Source organism: Halyomorpha halys, unplaced genomic scaffold (genome assembly GCF_000696795.3).
Source record: "Halyomorpha halys isolate HHAL.00 unplaced genomic scaffold, Hhal_1.1 Scaffold95.1, whole genome shotgun sequence".
Lineage (NCBI taxonomy): Eukaryota > Metazoa > Arthropoda > Insecta > Hemiptera > Pentatomidae > Halyomorpha > Halyomorpha halys.
The window spans coordinates 473,717-493,105 of NW_027108063.1; the positions used below are offsets into that span (position 1 = coordinate 473,717).

At 29.4% G+C, this 19,389-nt stretch overlaps 1 protein-coding gene across 4 annotated transcripts in view; it reads left to right on the forward strand.

Annotated features, from left to right (window-relative positions):
• LOC106677372 (putative ankyrin repeat protein RF_0381) overlaps positions 1 to 19,389 on the forward strand; it is a gene marked incomplete at its 3' end in the record, with an annotated part of 22,098 nt that extends 2,709 nt beyond the window's left edge. Inside the window, 3 exon segments of one of the 4 annotated variants that reach the window (XM_067046432.1) lie at positions 5,015 to 5,033; positions 14,984 to 15,116; positions 16,588 to 19,389. In XM_067046432.1, the coding sequence (XP_066902533.1) occupies positions 15,054 to 15,116; positions 16,588 to 18,423 (1,899 nt within the window). In that variant the 5' untranslated portion in view covers positions 5,015 to 5,033; positions 14,984 to 15,053. 4 annotated transcript variants of the gene reach the window in all.

Consider the following 19,389-nt stretch of genomic DNA (forward strand, 5'->3'; position numbering starts at 1 on the left):
GGAGCTGTATACAAATTTTTAAAATGTGAACAGGTTCTTACAAAAACGATAATTCACTAGTCACTACCACAGCGAAATTGAAGATTTATAGTTCTTAATTCAAATTATCTTTTCAGTATTAAGTTAATTATTAATTTTATTAATTCTATAAATATTACTTGTTTTTATTTGTTAACATTTTCTTCTCTTCTCTAATTCATTTATTTAATTACATAACTTTTATTGTTTAAATAAAATAATTTTTATCCAATTTATGTTTGAAAACACACTTTATTATTTCTTTAAATGATGAATGTTTTTCAGCCGGCATTGTCATCCACAAGGACAATATTAAATATAAATTTACAACTGGCATTCAACTATTTAAAAAAAATCAAACTTAACTAGGACACAAATTATTTTATTTAAATAATAAAACCAGTCTCATGAAAATGAAAATATTATAATAACTATTATTATTATTATATTTTTTTTAATAAGTCATCTTAATTTTTTTTTTTATAATTCAATAGTTGTAACACTGAAAATAGTTAAGGTCTATTTTATACTCTTGGGCATGCGCAAGAGAAAGTATGAGACGGAATTTGAACAAAATTGGAAGAGCCGTTTTCAATTTGTTATTTGATGTCTAATACGTAAAATACTAGTGGAAATTTTCTGTTTTAAATCAGTATTTGTACTCTTAAAAAATAAATTTACATTTTTGTTATTTTTAATAATTATATTTTTAGGATCGAATTCTTATATTTTTTATTTATTCTGTAATAAATAAATTTATCATGTTAAGTTAAAATTTTTAATTTACTTTTACTTATGATTGCTCTTCTTGAATAACTTATATGTGTCGCATAATTTTTAAAGTGCCCTTTTCTCAACTGGAGACAGAAGTGGCTAAAAATATGGATACGATTTAAAAAATGCATCTTTCTTATGAATGAAGTTGCATGTACTTAACTCCTTCTTGTAACATCAACAACCCAAGATTTTTGGTCTATCGGGTGATTTCTCAGTGTATAGGTGGTACTTAATAAATATCAAAAAACAACAAAATACCATAATTTACTTTTTTCTCAAAACTTTAAATGTGTAATATAACACATTTATTCACCCTCATGATTTCAATTATAAGGATAAAATCGCTCACAAGCTCTAGTCAAATTGCATTTCTTTCATTCTTAATAATTTTTAGTTTATTCTCCGTAACTTTGGAAATAAAATCAAATCAAAACAACTCAAGGTTCTAAAAATGTTAAAAGTTAATTTCTCTAAATACTCTATAGAGTATATTGAAATCCACAAATCAGATTATCTCGTGGAAAAGGACAAATTCTGAAATAAACATATTTTAATGAAAATTTAATCGTAGCAGTAACCATAAAATGGTTTTGAGAAGAGTAAGGAATCCCCAAGATTGTTTTATTGTTGTTTCAGTTACTAAAGTAACTTCGTCAGTATCATTAGTAGTTTATCGTACGATATCATCCATATGTTATTCTCATGGCACTTTTTTTTTTTTTTTTTTTTTTTTTCCAGTCTGGTACAAATCCCCACAAAAAAAACAGCACGTCGAATGTTTGCAAGGGAATTTCCCATTGATAACAAACAGTTTGTAAATAGAAATCAGTGTTATGAGGGGTAACATTATTTAAGAAGTAAGATTAACTTTGTGTTCCTTATAATTCATTTTAATATCCGGTTGAAATTATAGATTATATAAAAAAAAATCGATTAGGTCTATCCTAAAAATATATTTATTTCTATACTTTTTTAGTTATTTCAATATTCATGTAAAAAAATAATTACATGACAGTGAACAACTGATTAAGCTGCTATCAGAAATTACGTATAGAAATAAAACGTGTAATCTGGTGTTATACTAAACTTAAGAATATCATTTTTTAAAATTATTAATTCATTGAAATTTACAACTTTAAGAAATAAAAAAGAATCTTGTAAAGGTGTTGTGAGCCTTACTACTGTATGATGCTGTCTTGTGGAGAATTTGTCCTCTGTTATCCGCGAAATAATTTAGGAATAGGTAATTGTACGTTAACTCAAGACAGTTTTGAACCTTACTGTATCAAATTTTCTTCGATTTTGCAGAATTTTGTATTAGACAATCTATTTGTATCAAATGATAATGTAGGGGTTCCGCCATTTAGCTACTTTAGCAAAAAATCTTCCGTCATTTCCCTACTAGTACCAGAAGGATTGCACCGCCAAAAAAGCTTAGGAACCACTGATCTACCCATTGATAGAACTCCAATAATATTTTTAGGCTAGAAGTTCTCGAGGCCATCTTTTATTCAGACGCCTATGAAGATTATCGGAAGTAGTTAGTAACAAATGGATTTGGGTGTGTTATTTTAGGAAGAATTGATATCTGATTCTACCCAAATCGAATACATATGGAACATCGATATCATTAAGTATGGTTTTTTTTGTGACAAAGAGAGGAGCAATGAGAATTTTACGAAGGATTTTGGATTGTAAATATTCAATACAACGTAAATTAATTTATTTATTCATCTTATTTAATTATAATGGTATAGAGGGAGAGTAAGGGGTTGTAAATTAAAGAAAAAAAAGGTTTTTGTAAAATGATCATACATAAGTGTAAATCAACTTCATTGAATAAACTCAGCATAAATTTAACAAATAAGAAAAACAAAAATATTTCTCTTTCTCTCAGAGACGTCAGCTAATCTCAAATAAATTGAAGAGACATTCAAAAACTTATAATGGGATATAATAATTTCTCCGAATTTATGTTAATTTATGTTTAGTAAAGTTTACCGGCTTAAGATAATATGTGCTAGTAATAAATATAAAGAAATCTCGAAAGTAAATTGATATTTAAATAGTAGTTAGCATTTAACTGAAATTGTGGTCAAAACCAAATAAAATTCCACTTTAACTTTCATTTGCCAGAATCGTTGCCTTATTTGAACATCGAAAAAGATCAGTAACCGCCAAGAACAAGATGAGCTGACATAATCATTTTTGTTTGAAAAGTTCTAATTTTCGGACTGATTAAATAATTTATTTTTAAAAAATCTCCTCTTAGCTCTAAACGGCCCATGTAAAAGAGTGTTGGTGTGTTATCATTTTATTATTCACACGATTTAATCATCTGATGTAAAAACATTTTAATTTATTTAATATTGAAACGTATGACTGTATTTCCCAAAATATAACAAATAAATTTTCTAAATACAACATGTATTTTTTATTGCAAAAGTGATCCATTTGTTGACACAAAATGGCCGGTCAATATCAAAACATCACGAAGCCGTCATTTTGTACGGTTTCAATAGATACTGTTAATATGGTAGAAATTTTTAAATCTATTTTCTGGTCTAATATCCAAAAGTTCATTCGAGTAAAAAAAAGAGAAGAAAAGAAATTTATTTTATAAACATTTCATAAATATTATTTTTCTTTATTGACATTTATTTTGCTGCGTAAATATGTGTTTGCTGTGTAGAGGAACTCGAGTCCAAAAATACAGCTTTATAAAAAAAAAAAATAGAATTGAAAATTTCGGGCATTTGTTCAGTCAGTTTTTTAAGTTTTAATACAGTTTGCATGCCATATTATAAGGCACTTAAACTAAAAAAAAAAATCTAAAAAAGCCTAAATTTTTATTAAAGCCCAAGTTACTCGACATAGTTCTAAGTTTTATAGGTCGTGAATTTATAAATACGTATCATAATGTTCTGGAAATAATTCCTAATAGAAATAAATAAATAAAAAATAGGCAGAATCAAAATAAACCAAGTTTATTAAGTCTTAAACTTTCCATACAGAAAACAAACATCTGATGTTATTTATTTGAAACAACAAATATCTTAGAATATGCAATATTTATTAGTTTTTTATATGATTTGCGTTATAACCACACTTATGACAAAAGAAAAAATCATAACATTAAAATTATTTCAAAGTAAAGAAATACAAAAATATTTATAAGCGGAGTTGAGCTTTGGGGCTCCACTAAACCTTCGAATACCTCTCGTATCCATTCCTTACAATCCAAAATCTTTCGTAAAATCCTCAATGCTCCTTACTTTGTCAGTAATAAAATCATACATAAAGACCTTAATGTTCCGAATGGAACGAATCTAGCGACAACCAGGTATCAATCCTATATAATCATATAAACTCCCCAACCACCCAAACCAACTAGTTTTTAACTTTGCTGCTTCTTCCATTCCTGATAATCCTCCGAGGGGCCTGAAAAGAAGATGGCCTCCAGACCTTCTTATGTTGAATGTTATTAGAGTGCTATCAATGGGTAATATCTCTACAGGCCAGTTTATACTATTATTTAAATACTGTTGTAAATGTTAATAAATAAACTAAAAAAAAAAAAAAATACATTCACTTGAAATAAGTTTGCACTACGAATGTGTAAACTTATTTTACATCACTCCTATATTTCCAGAATTATATAGCCTTATGCTGGAAAAAAGAAGGTGAATTGTGTATAATTGGTCCTGCATCAATTTCACTAATTCCATTCGTCACTTTCGCTTATGCACGGGCAAAAGTTATCGTCTCGATGGCTACATTTTGAAAGCGGCGCTTTTGATATGACCCAGAAAACTTTGCAGCTGATAGAAGAAAGTTTGTAATTAGTGCAAAAATGATCCGGTATCAATTTTATCAAATTTCGTCCGCTGCTTTCGCTAAGGCTTACGCAAACCTATTTTCCATGGCACTCCTATATTTCGAAAACTACTTACATCTGATTTCAACTCTCATCATCACATTTTATTCTCATTCGACAATCACTGACCTTGAATATAGGTAGTTACGTTCCCAATAGAAATGGAGAGGAAACTATACTTACCTAATTGATGTTTTTTTTTTCCGTTTTAAAAATAATGAAAGACCAGACAGTCATCATTTTCCATTGCAAATTCATAACCTCCTTTTCTTCCTGCAGTCTCGTTGTCAGTCGCTCTCCAGCTGTGTATTCGTGTAATAGTGTATTCGCTCTTCGAGTAGACTACACACTTGCGGTTTAGGTATCAATGCATAATTTATTTTTAATTGTTTGTCTACTTTATTTTCGGCATACTTCATATCGAATAATAGTTATCGTTTCCCTGTCAGTGTCGTATTTCATATTAAAGGATACACGTAATTTTACCTCTGCGATTGTGATGCCTCAAGGTTTACACGTAAGCATTATTAAGTAAATTATTTGGTTTGCAAACTGACTACACTGCGATGACGGAGAGAGTATAATGGGAGATTATTTAACTGTATATTTTTAAGTGGTGATGAGAATTTTAATTATATTATAATCCCAGCACGGAATGAATAGTAGTATAATAGCATATCATGAAATCAAATTTAACTTTCTTATAACTATAATTATTTTTTATTTATTTATTTTTAAATATGATTCAAGAAAAAATTGTAATAAAACTACCTTACCTACTTGCCCAGAAATGCAATTGTATCTTTTTAACTGAGTTCATTAGTAAAGTTAATATTTTTATGGAAATTATTCTTATATTATTATAATACAATATTATTTTGTTGTTTTTCCTGTAATATCATGTTTAACAAGACCGGTAATATATTTTATAATTAGCCTGGGATTATAAGTTCTTTATTCAATAAGCAGTTCCACTCACCTATTAGTTGGCTTCGTGAATTCTGTTGTATTTGGGAAAAAAAAATCATTTTTATAAATAAATTCTATTTAGTATAATATTCAGTGATTGAAATCGTCCCAATGCACACGTACACTGAATATTTGTCCTATGTTACGCGTATTCAGATAGTTAAAATAATTTACTCCAAACTGCCAACTTGATTGGAAATATAGGAAAGGTGCTTGGTGAAGAGAGGGGATAGCTTGGCTTAGAAGCGACTACACTTGAAGGAGAACAGTTTAGTTTGGAATAGTATGTTGACATAAGTGAATCAGCCAATCATATGATGGTGAAGGATCGCTATATCAGAAGGTAGGTAGGGGCTTGTGTTCAACCTGGCGCAATTCACATTGGCAAATATTTGCATCTAATGCCTGCCTCTACATTTGGTGTATGAACATTTGATAATCATTGCCGATGATGTACCACTCTGGTCGTCCAATACAGTTTTTTTTAACATATTGGGCAAGGCTGGACACGAATGTGGTTCTACCTAATAGTACAAGAGCCGGGAAGAAAAAACGGCAGTTATCTCACCCCAACTTTTTATTACTTTAATGAAAACTATGTATAATTAATAGTCGAAATTGATGAGTCTGCCAAGTATAGGTAGGGGGAATAAAAAATGGCGGCTGTTTCAAAGTGATAAAAAAAAACTAATTTTTCATTCGGAGCTCTATATCTTACAAAGTAGGAACAACACAAGGAAACCTAAGAGAACGTCATTTAAATAAGAGTAAATTTGCTAAAATATGAGCCCTAATAGAGTTATTTACGATAAATAGTTCTCGGGATATAGCTTTTTAAAAAGCCAAATTTCTTAAAAATCTACATAAAGATTAGTAGTTAGTTAATTTATTTTGAGAAATCTATATCTCAGTATCGATGTCTATTAGCACTCAAATTAAAACTAGTATAATAGGCTATAAAGTAGTTTATGACCTTTACCTTCGTAGGAATAGTAGTTTTTATAATATTTGCTAAAATAAATTGATTTATAGTTGTTTGAACAATAAATTTGATTTATGAAACACTTTATTTCAGAAACCATTGGACGTATTGTTGTCTGCCAGCGCTCAAATTAAAGCTAGTTAAATTTACTACAAAATAGTTTATCTTTGTAGGACTATTTTTTATGATATTTGACAAAATAAACTCACAATATGTTAATTTATAGTTGTTCCTATAAAATGTTGGATTTTTGAAAAAATATATCTCTAGATCCATAAGACGCACATATGTCTGCCAACACTCAAAATAAAGGAAAATTAACTTACTATAAAGTAGTTTAAGGCACTTATCTTCGTAGGGGTAGTGGTTTTTATGATATTCACATATGAATATAAATTTGGCAAATGAAAATTTGTCCGAACAAATAAAAATAAACTTATTTTAGCAAATTTCATGTAAACTATTACTCCTACGATGATAAATATCATAAACTACTTTGTAGCTCATTAAACTAGCTTTAATTTGAGTTCTAAAGATATGTGTACGTTTCACTAATAGATCTTTTAGTACGTCCCATACAACATTTTAATGAAATGTTGCTTTTTAAAAAGCTATATCTCGTAAACTATTTAACGTAAATAACTCTATTAAGGCTCATATTTTAACAAATTTACTCTTATTTAAATGACGTTCTCTTAGGTTTTCAAAATTAATTATTTTTAACCGTTTATAACAGGCACCATTTTTTATTCCCCCTACCTATACTTGGCAGACTCATCAATTTTGACTATTAATTATACATAGTTTTCATTAAAGTAATAAAAAATTGGGGTGAGATAACTGCCTTTTTTCTCCTCTTGGGCTCTTGTACTATAACGTTTTTAAGTGCATTCATGAATAATATGTACCTGCAAGTCGTGATTAATAAAGCACAGTGTACAAGTGCTTACCAACAGTGCACTTTGTATGGCCTTAGTTCAGTTTACAAAATATTATTTAACAGAGTTTGGAGAAAAAAAGTACAGTGGAGTAATTTAGTTTTCTTTTAGATATTTCTTTACGGTATTCTAAAAACAAAGAAAATTAATTAATAATGAAGACCTGAAACTCAGGTCGAAACGTCGGCATAAAATAAATAAATATTGTTTTGTTTATTTATGTTGTTCTTTGCTGACCGCACCCCCCGACAAACTTCTTCAAAAAATTAATTAATGATGAGCTATTGATTTATTCGTTAGTTGGACAAAAATGGAAAAAATTCATTTCAGTTATTTCATTTTTCTCTGATGCCGGTCTAAAAACAGCATGAGAAGAAAAAGAAAAAAGGAATTGGAGTCTAGTTCCGATCAAGGCTGTTTCAATTTCTTGACCAGCTGTCCACGTGCGCCCTGTTAACTTGCAGTTCTCAAAAGCTAGAAAACGGATAGTAGCACTTTGTTTTATGTTTTTTTGTTTTCTTCTAGCAGAGTTACAGTAAGTGACATAATATTATTTAAAACTACGTAAGGGTTTTTCCTATCTACTTTTCTGTGATTTACAACATAAAACAAATTCATCTTCTGTTATCATTTAGTATTGATATCTCTTTGTTTTTATTCATCAAATAAAACCAGAACTATCTTTCAGATATTTTACAGTCCATCTCTAAACACGTTCAAAACAAGTTTAATTTCGATACAGGAAAACGATTGTGCACCTTTGGCTTTCTTAGAAATGTCTTGCCACAAATTTATTACGCCGTAAGGGAAGTTGTTGGATTCACGTATAAATATGAAAAAAATATTAACAAGCTATTTATTATCGAAGATATTAAGACAGTACAGGACTCCTTGTTCAGTGTCAGATTTGTATTTATATCGTATAAACTTTTAGCTTGAAGCATTTGTTAAGTTATAACTTGAAGATTTATTTTGGAATTTTTCAATAGTATTCTTGTGATACTGAATAAAAATCATTTCCTGCTGCCCACTTGTCGCTGGTTGTAACATTTATAAATATAACAAGTTTTTAAGAAAATATATTACAGTTAGTTTATAAATATGAAACCATTGAAAAAAAAAAAAAGAAGAGAACTGTCAATAGTTAATGGTTGCTCTCTTACCAGACGATACCATAAAAATGAAAAGGAGATGGATGAAATTTCTTTAAAAGTATTCTTTTCTAATCAATTAATGTCCTGTAAGAAGTACTAACTCCTTATCTTTAGGCCTATCAAATATATAAAAAAAATGATGAAAATTGATGCATTATTTTCATTAATGGTTAAAACCAAGGGGAGAGCAAAAAAATGTTAACGCCATCAAAAGGCAATTTCCTAGCTCCAAATCGATTTACATACCAATTTACAACCTTAAAACTTAATTTAAAGGGAATGTAGAGGTGCCCAAAACCTAAAAAAACAGCAAGAATGGGAGAAAAAACTCCAGACCCCCAAAAGACACTTTTTAAAATAACGAGTTAAGCCATACAAATTTGCAACCCTATAATTAGAATTTGGAAGCTATGTAGAGGTGCGTAATTCCTAAAAACATACTTAGACTGAATGAAATGTTGACTAAAACGTACCCCCAATGCTTATGGTATTTTTCTGTTTTACAAAACTTAGGAAAGTTTTGGAATACAATGTTTTTAAAATAGATTTTTACCACATAAAATATACTTCTCCATCCTCCTAAACCATTCGAACGTTACTCCATCACGTTTCTTCTGCGATTTGGACACACTCGACATCTCAAGCCCTCCAAAGGTCCTCATTACCAGTGGAAAAAGCGCGAAGTCGCAGGGAGCTGGGACGTAGGCAGAGTGCTCTAACAGTTTTATTCCAGTGCTGGTTAAGTATTAGTACAAATGTTGGAACGATGGACTTATTTTTATAACGAGTATTATCATGGTGAATGAACCATGGTCCCATTCTTGAGTTCGGGCGAAATTTGGGGAAATTGATGCACCACTTTAGGAAGAAAGACATGGTTCGATGTACCACCATTTGCCAGTGACACTCTTGTGCGTTTCTAGCCTGAATCGCTACACAATGCCCCTCGCACTACAGCCACCATTCTCATCATCTGACACTTCGCTCTGAGTCTTAGTTAGGACACCACAGTTGTCATGAAGCCAAGTTTCATCCTCTGTCACATTAAAATCAAGTTATATTATAGGTTTTCCTATTTTTGAACATCTTCAGCATTGCACTGTACCACGATTTGCCATCCAAGCTTCAGTTAAGCTATGTGGCACCTAAAGTGTACAAAGCTTGAAAATGACTGTGCTGAATGCTACGAATCACTAGTGATTATATTAAATAATTAATTAATGCCCTAAGATTCCTCTATTTGGTGGTTGGTCACTCCATTGTCTGGCTCAAGCTATTTCCAAATACCATTGATGTTTTCTTTAGCCACCAAAGAAGCTGGAAGAACTTATAGTGGCTTTTCCTCTTTCAAACTTTCGATGCCACCTGAACTATCCTCTCCAAGCACAGACAGCACTTCCTCTAAACACTGATCCACACAAAATGTCGGCACCTGCTGAAAGAATTTTTCCTTTATCAATTACACGTTTCGAGACTGTAACAAAAGTTTTATTTTTTCCCCTTCCATGCCATTTCTGACATACGGGGTGCGGGAGCAGTGGCGTAGTCCCAAAAATCAACAATTTTATTTTTTTAATATTATTGTTATACATTATAGTGGTAGGTCCCATTTAATTTTTTGGGAACATTTTTTTTTTAATTTTTCTGTGGAGCAGCCCCAGTTGAGTGCCTTACTGCTGAAGTTATACCTTGTCCTCTCCATCCATCCGGTAGGTCCTGCCATCCTGGTCTGCATCCATCCAGGTCAACTCCCTCTTCCGGTGGCTCACCGATGCCGGGCGGTCAAGTCCTTCTTATTGTGAAATCCGTATGGCCAACCACCTCCTTATACCCGTTAACGAATTCCCTGAAGAAGGGATAATTCTCCTCTTCCATCAGACGAGGAAAGTCCGACTCGGCGAGATCGGAAATCCCAGTCTTTCTCGACAGCCTGGCTTGGTACCCTTTCAACAGCAGACCCCGTGTTTTGATAGCCCCAAATTATTTGTTAAGCTCCTCTTTGAACGCCTTGAAATGTCCCAGCTATTAGTGACACGGAACACGTGGGGGGAAAACGGAAAATCACGTTTCTGCTATGAATGAACTTTTAATAATTAGTAATAGTAAATTCAAATTAAATTAGAAAAGTCGTTCCTTCAAAAAATTATTTGAACCGATAAAAATTAAAAAAGATAGTTCGACGTCTTTTTAAAATGTTTGTGATTAATATTTTTATATATTTTATATTGTGTGTAAATAAAAAACGTTTAATACCTATTTACCATTACATTTAATACCTATTACCATGTTTCACCTGTTTTTTATTACAATATATTATTAGTTTTAACATTAGGCGTTTGTCGTAAAAATCCATCATTTTCGTTGGATTTTGATATTGATAGTAATTTCAATATAAATGCCATAACCAAAACAATTTAATTTGTGGCAATTTAGATAGATAATATTCATTAAGTTCAACATCATCTCGAAATTGAATGGTCGCCCTAAAATTCTTGAACGGATTCGTTAGCAAAAGGAGCAGTGTGGAAGATCATGGTTTCTTGATTATTTAGGGTATACTCGTATAATAATATTGATAAGTTGAGTTGTATGCTTGGGACTGTTGGGTACATTTACAAGTTCATTCCTGATGATTGAGGTGGGCGAGAAAATTCGTCATTCCAGCTAATAGGCAATGGTCCATTCAAATGAGGTCAATGGTCTAAGGTCAACCAATAGTCACGTCATTGGAACACAGGAAACGCTATCGTAAAAAAAAAAATATTTGTAACAATCAATCTGGGTTTTCCATGCCTCTAAAGAATGCTGTTTATTTGGAAAATCATGTTCTATAAGATTACAGAACTAGGATACGTCTGTCTGAACTTGATTTGCTTATTCGGAACTGAAGAACTTTTCCCAACGTAATTATTGGAGATTATATTCATATCATTAAAAATACTTAGTGTTTTGTTACTACTACCGAAACTTTTTTTTTTAAATATTTATTTATTGCTATTTACAACTGTACATTATAATACATTTAGTAAATCTGATCTTAGTTAAATTGGAGTGTTACAGGTGTGTAGAGGTAGCACTCTAATGACATTTTACATTAGCTAGTCTCCTGACCTTCTTCTTTTCAGGCGCCTCGGAGGATTGTCAAGAATGGAAGAGGATGCAAGATTAGAAACTAGGGGGATTGAGTGGTTATAGAGTTTATAATGGAAGGAGTGATATCTGGTTCAGGCTAGATCAGTTACATAGGCAACATTAAGGTCTTTATGTATGATTTTATTTGTGACAAAGTAAGGAGCATTGAGGATTATACAATATATATCTGCATAATCAGGAAACAACTGAATATTTATTAGGATCAGAACCGTGACTGTAAAATTAAAGTCATAAATCAAACTCTTTGTGTGATTGAAGATAATATTAATTAAATAAGTATTAAAATTGATAATAAATAGTTTCTATGTTGTTTCTTTTACTTGGAACCCAATTGATTTCCATTTTCTACTAAAAAAAATGTATGATATATCCTAGATTTATTTCTAATCATTATTTTATACAGAAGAATTATGTAACTCATGAGAAAAATACATATAAAAAATGAATGAAAGAAATTAAAATAATTAGGTTCAGATTTATGGACTGAATATTCTAATAAATTACAGTTTTTAAATAAAAAAATTCTGTTAAAGATAAAAGAAAGTTGTGTTTAAACTTCATGTGTACATTCAGTATCATATTTTCCAAATGCTATCTTCTGATTTTGACAATTTATTTATTGCATGTTATTTATAAACAATGAATAAAAAAGAATGAAAATACCACTAAAGAAGTGAAAAAAATAACATGTCATCTCAAAGAATTTTCTATCAGATGCAATTATAATTATATAGCATTATTAACAATTATATAATTATATAGCATGATACACTATTTATTTTTTGTTTTTACATAAAAAAAAACTATTGATAAATCTATTTAAAACAACTTTTTCTAAGAAATGATAAATATGTATTGATTCTTCCACTCCCAACCTTCTTTTCCTGTCAAGATTTTCCCCACTATTCTCAATAATACCGCTATAAAACTGTATGATTGTGTTATAGAAAATAAATTTTATTATTTGGTTTGTAAAATAAAACAGCAGATGGCGGCACTGCTGTACCATGGGATAGATTCGCAGTTCTTGGGGCTAGAACAGTAGGTCATGGCATCCATTAGAAAAAACACACTCTCATTGTCTTTCTTTATAAAACCCTCTCTAAATTCCACAACAGCTTGTTTCTTATATTTCATTCTTAAAGATGACCAACATTTATTTCACACCAATTTTTAATCACTTTAATGAAAACTATGTATAATTACTAGTCAAAATTGATGAGTGTGCCAAGTATAGGTAGGGGAAATAAAAAATTGCAGCTTTTTAAAAATGTTAAAAATAATTAATTTTTCATTCGGAGCTCTAGATCCTTAAAACTACCAACAACAATAGAAAATCCAAGAGAACATCTTTTAAAGTAGAGTAAATTTGCTAAACTGTAAGCCCTAATAGAGCTATTTACATCCAATAGTTCTCAAGATATAGTTTTTTTAAAAAATAAAGTTTCATAAAAAATGTAGTAAAAAGTCAGTAGTTAGTGAATTTATTTTGAAAAATCTATATCTCAAAAATCATTTGATTGACAGGTGTGTGTTAGCACTCAAATTAAAGCTAGTTTAATGGGCTATGGAGTAGTTTAATACGTTTGTCATCGTTTCCTTTTCATTTACCAAATTTATATTCATATGCAAATATCATAAAAACTACTACTCCTACGAGAATACGTGTCATAAACTACTTTATATTAAGTTAAATTTATTTTATTTTAAGTGCTGGCAGACATATATACGTCTTATGGATCTAGATATATATTTTTTCAAATATCAAATATTCGAACAATCAGAAATTAACATTTTATGAATATATTTTGGCAAATATAAAAACTACTACTCCTACAAAGATAAACATGATTAACTATTTTGTAGTAAATTTAACTAGCTTTAGTTTGAGCACTGGCAGACATCAATACGTCCAATGGTTTCTGAAATAAAGTGTTTCATAAATAAAATTTATTATTTGAACAACTATAACTCAATTTATTTTAGGAAATATTATGAAAACTACTATTCCTACGAAGATAAAGGTCTTAAACTACTTTATAGTAAATTAAACTACCTTTAATTTGAATGCTAATAAACATCTATACATTATATAGTTCCTGAGATATAGATTTCTAAAAATAAATTAACAAACTACTAATCTTTCAGTAGATTTTTAAGAAATGTTGCTTTTTAAAAAGCTATGTCTCGAGAACTATTGGGCATAAATAGCTCTAATATGGCTCATATTTCAGCAAATTTACTCTCTTTTAAATGTTCTTTTAGACTCTCTAGTGTTGTTGGTAATTTTTAGGATATAGAGCTCCAAATGAAAAATTAATGTTTTGAAACACCTGACAGTTTTTATTCCCCCTACCTATACTTGACAGTCTAATCAATTTTGATACATACTAACCATAGATATTTTTATTAATTGTCAAATTTTTCATATTTCATTTGAATATTGATATTTTCATCAAATATCAGGAATTTTTCCTTTGATCCTCTTCTTAAATTTTATAAATAAACATCATTAGTTTACCATGTTGCATGGAAACTTTAATTGTTGTTTTATTAAATTTCTTTAACATCTACATAAATACTTTTATTTTATTAAAAATATATTTTATGTGTTTTAGATAAAATCAAAATGTTGTTTTTTTGTTTTGTTTTTATTGTAATATTGTTTTGCTTTTCCTTATCTGTATTATTATTTATCTATTCTGTGTTTTAATTATTTATTCCATATTTAACATTTTTCATATTAAGTTTTTTATTCCTTAATTTGTTGTTTTTTTTTGTCATGATTTGTAACCTTAATTGCCATTAATCATTCTTAAAACATATATTTATTATATTTTAGGGTGAATACTACAACTCGTTAACTACAAACTTTCACTTTTTTTTTTTTCTTACACAGAAAAGTTCCATTATTTTAGATCCTTAACATACTAGAATTAGGTAATTATTGTAAACGATTCACAGGTGTATCACTTTCAAAAATTAATAAGTAAGCCAGAAGGAAAAACATTCCATTCTATAACTGAGGAATTTAGTCATCTACCTTTAATGTATACCTCATGATTTAGGAGTTTAATTTTGCATTTTAATTAATTATATCATTTTATGATTTCAGGCTGTATCTAAACTTCTTGTGTGATTACTAGAAAGATAAGTGATTAATTGATAACCTTGCACTCTTAAAAATGTTGGAAACTGTCAGCTGCTGTTTAATCTTGGTGTTACTTCCAATTTCCAGAGCTGATAATGTAAGTGAATCAAGTAATATATTATATAATGAGAAAATTAGCATTAAATAATTGATAAATATACTATACTAAAGTAAACATGTAATAGATATTTCAATATTTAAGAAATATGTACAAACTTCTTAAATATAAAGTTCTAATTCTACAGTAATACTCGAGGTACTGAATGCACGCAGTAATCTGATATGTCCAAGCTAGTCAAGTTTTTTATTTTTCTAGTGATTACAAGATTATAAATTGCATTTTATTGAGTTGGATATAATTTTGTTCTAAATTTCAGTGATATTTATAATAACTCTTTATCTATGTCACATGATTATAAGTAAGATTTTCAGATGAGCATATTAAAGTTATTATTTATAATATGTCTGATTTTCTCTTTTCATTGAGAGAAAAAAGAATTCTATAAGGAACTTAACCAAACTTCCAATGGAATATTTACACTTGAATCATAAGAAATCAATGTATGTTGGAAATCTTATAATAGTGCAGACAGTTTGATTGTGACCAAATTTACAGGGAGACATGAAAAGAAGATTGTGCAGTTAATAAGGTATCTCGTGGTAGGAAAGATTATGGAACTCAAAAGACTTCACTAGTGGTGTAAAAATTAAGATTTACTGGTTTCGATATTTACAGTTCCTCAAAATAAAAAAAAAGAATTTTAGAAAGATGCAGAGCCACAAATATTGTAATATATCTAATGTATTTAGGATATGCTACCCATAGCCTTGTGTTTGACCTTGTATCTTGGTCATAATACTGAACAGTTTTAACATAATTTTTTATTTAAATGGGAAGAGAATGTAATCAATAGATAGAGAGTTTTAAAAAATAAAAAAGAATGTCTTTGGTTTGTTGATAATTGGCAAGAATGGAACTCTCAAATGAAAAATATGAGTAAAAATGACCTGTACAACTGATATGGATGATACCATTACAAAAGACAAGATAGAGGTAAATAAAGAAAAAGTTAAATTATGAAATTTTCTGAGATTTCAGGATTTACTTTAATCTGATATTTATCCAGTTTGAAGAATTGAGTAAAACTATTAGACCTTTTTTATTTATATTGGATGAAAAAACAAAGTGTAAATTAAAAGAAAATGTTATAGTTCCATCACACAAGAAGGATCATAGTCACTCTACATAAAACTTGTTTAAATCTAATTACTTTAATAATAGTTTACAAATATTAGCAATTAAATACTTTGTAACTATTTCATAAAATAGGACCCTGAAGATGGATGACTCGTCTGAAATTTCAGCAATGGTAGCTTATTTATGTTAACTTAAGAATTTGAAAAAAGAAGGCTAATTATAGATTAGATATAGATAATCGAAAAAAGTAGAAAGTTATTTAATTGCCTTCTAATAATAAACCACTTAATAAAAATGTGTTAATATAAAACAAGTTGTAGAACTTTTTGTTACTCTTATATCACTATTAATATTTTCTTTTTTGTTGTAGATTCCCAAAGTACTAAAAGTCAGTGGAAAAAATATGGAACAACACAATATAGCAGGTTACACTTCATATGGTTTCTATTACTCAAAACTTGAAACAATTATAAATGAAAACATACAAGAAACTTACAACTTTGCTTTACAATACAATCGAACATTTCCTGGGGTCATATTATCTCAAACAACACCTGATAAGCTGTTGTTTTTGCAGTTTCTACACTCGTTTGATAGAAGAAATTTAGAACTTCAATGTCTTTTCTATCGTTTGGCTCAAGAACTTCCAATTAGGAAATCAATTAATTTTAAGGTATGGATGGAGGATAATTTTAATTTTCCTCCTGATAAGGTATTAGAAATGGTCCGTTTCATTGCAACTAAAAATATTTCTTTAACTAGTGACTATAAAGAACAGATTGCTTATATGGCTAAGAGTTACAAAGTGAGTGAAATCGCTCTCGCGATTGGAGATAATAAAGTTCTGCAATGGTTATTACACAATGGTGTAAATATTCAACCTGTTAAAGAAAATATTCTAGAAAATGCTTGGAAAACTGGTCAGATAGATACTGTTGCACTATTAATGGAGCATAGTAAGATAAATTTTTTACAAATATCAAAGAATATTGTAAATCAGCTATTTAAAAATAATGAAACACTTTTACACCTTGCTGTTAAGAGGGGATTTAAGAATGTGGTAAATTATCTAGTGACAGATCTTGGTGCAAACATAGATTCAAAAGATATATTTGGTCGATCACCCTTGTTTCGAGCTGTAGAATCAAATAATACTGATATAGTGGAATTGTTAATCTCTTTAGGTGCTGATACATCAAAAGAAAAGTTGTTGAGCCTTGCAATCATCAATGAACAGTTGGAGATTATTAAGGTTCTAATTAAATTTAATGTTAATGGAGATTTTGCAGAAAGTGGTGGCCCAAATCCACTTTTTCTTGCAGTTGAAAGAAATAATGTTGAAATATTAAAAGCACTTGCATTTTCTGTTGTTGGAAGGGAAAATTTGAATTCAACAAATGATTCTGGTGACACATTGATGCATATTGCATCATCAAAAGGATTTATAGAAAGTGTTAGAATTCTTAGATTGCTACACGTAACATATGATTCAAAAAATAATTATGGTCAAACACCACTTTACAAAGCAGTAGAAAATGGTTATTTAGAAATAATAAAAGAATTGATTACAGCTGGCGCTGATATTAACACTCAAACAGATTCAAAAGATACACTGATGCATCTTACTGCTGCAAATGGAAATATTGTTATAGCTGAATTACTCTTAAAAAATTGTATAAAAATAGATGTGAAAAACAGTATTGGGCAACCCCCTATATATAAAGCAGCTCAGTCAGGAAAAATTGAAATGATGAAGCTTCTAATAAGCGAAGGTGCTGATATTTATACTATGATTGATGGCGAGTTTATGTTACACAAAGCTGCGAGGGAAGGTAATGTAAATGCAGTGATCAACTTGATTAATAGTGGTTTTAACAGAATTGACATTGTTGATCTCAATGATGCAACTCCACTATATTTAGCTGTTGAACATGGCCATTACAAAGTTGTTGAATTACTCCTGAACAGAGGAGCCAATCCAAATGTAAGGAATAAAGATCTTTGGACTCCTTTGCACAAGGCAGCTATTGCAGGCGATGATAACATTGTCAAACTATTGCTGTCATATTCAGCTAATCCTAATTTGGAAGACAGCGAAGGTCTAACACCACTGGCCCTGGCAATGGGCTATAAGCAAGCAGAAGTAGTAATTACACTAATAAAGTACAAATTCCACAATAAAGTAGAACTAGTGACTGTGGAGTAATAGGCTATGATATTTACTTGTAACTGAAGAAAAGTTATAATGACTCTATTTGAATACCTATCAATTTAGTTAAATTTAAGATTTGTAAAATTATCTTTGTTCATTCATTCCAAAATACCATAGTTACTTTATATTTCTTAATAGTCACAATTTTTGTATTAGTTAATAATTAATAAATACTTATTTTGTTAATATAATTTACAAAATATTAATTATGTTGATAATTAAAAAGTTAATTCACCCAGATAAAATTTAATATATGTAGCTCATAACTTGAATATTTGCCTGATTGTTGTGAATAAAAATTGTAGTATATTTTACTGTTTTTTAATAACAGATGTCAAGCCTATTGCCTTATGAATATGTGTCCAATTTGTCATCTCATTTTTCTCTGTAGCTTTTAGGATATTTATTAGAATTATTGTTTCTGAAATTTATTTCCTAAGAACAAATCAAAAATTGTTATATTTAAGGTATAGTTTTCTAATTAATTTAATTGAAAGACTGATAGTATCTTAATGAAAATATTCTTTCCTTTATAGAAGAGGTCAAGACTTTATGAAACAGACCGTTAGGACTTATGATATAGAAAATATCTTATTGCTCTGTGCCACTCAATATACTATTATTTTTAGAACCTTTTTGAAGGCATAACATCCTAATGTAACTTCTTTAAGATAAATAAGTGATCAATTTTTTTTTTTTTTAAGTAAACACTATCAGTATTATTTGTTTTTTTTTATGGTTGTTAAATTTTACTTTTCAACAATACTTGTTCCTTTTAATGTAGTCTTATTTTAGATTTAATTTTGTTGAAATATTTTTGTAACCATAAAATAATAAAGTTAAAAATCATAAAAATAATTAAATAATTGTTACCTGTTTATCATTATATTCTCTAAATTATATCCAAGGCGCTACCACCAGTTGCAGGTCCTGAACTAATTTAATATAAATTATCTAATG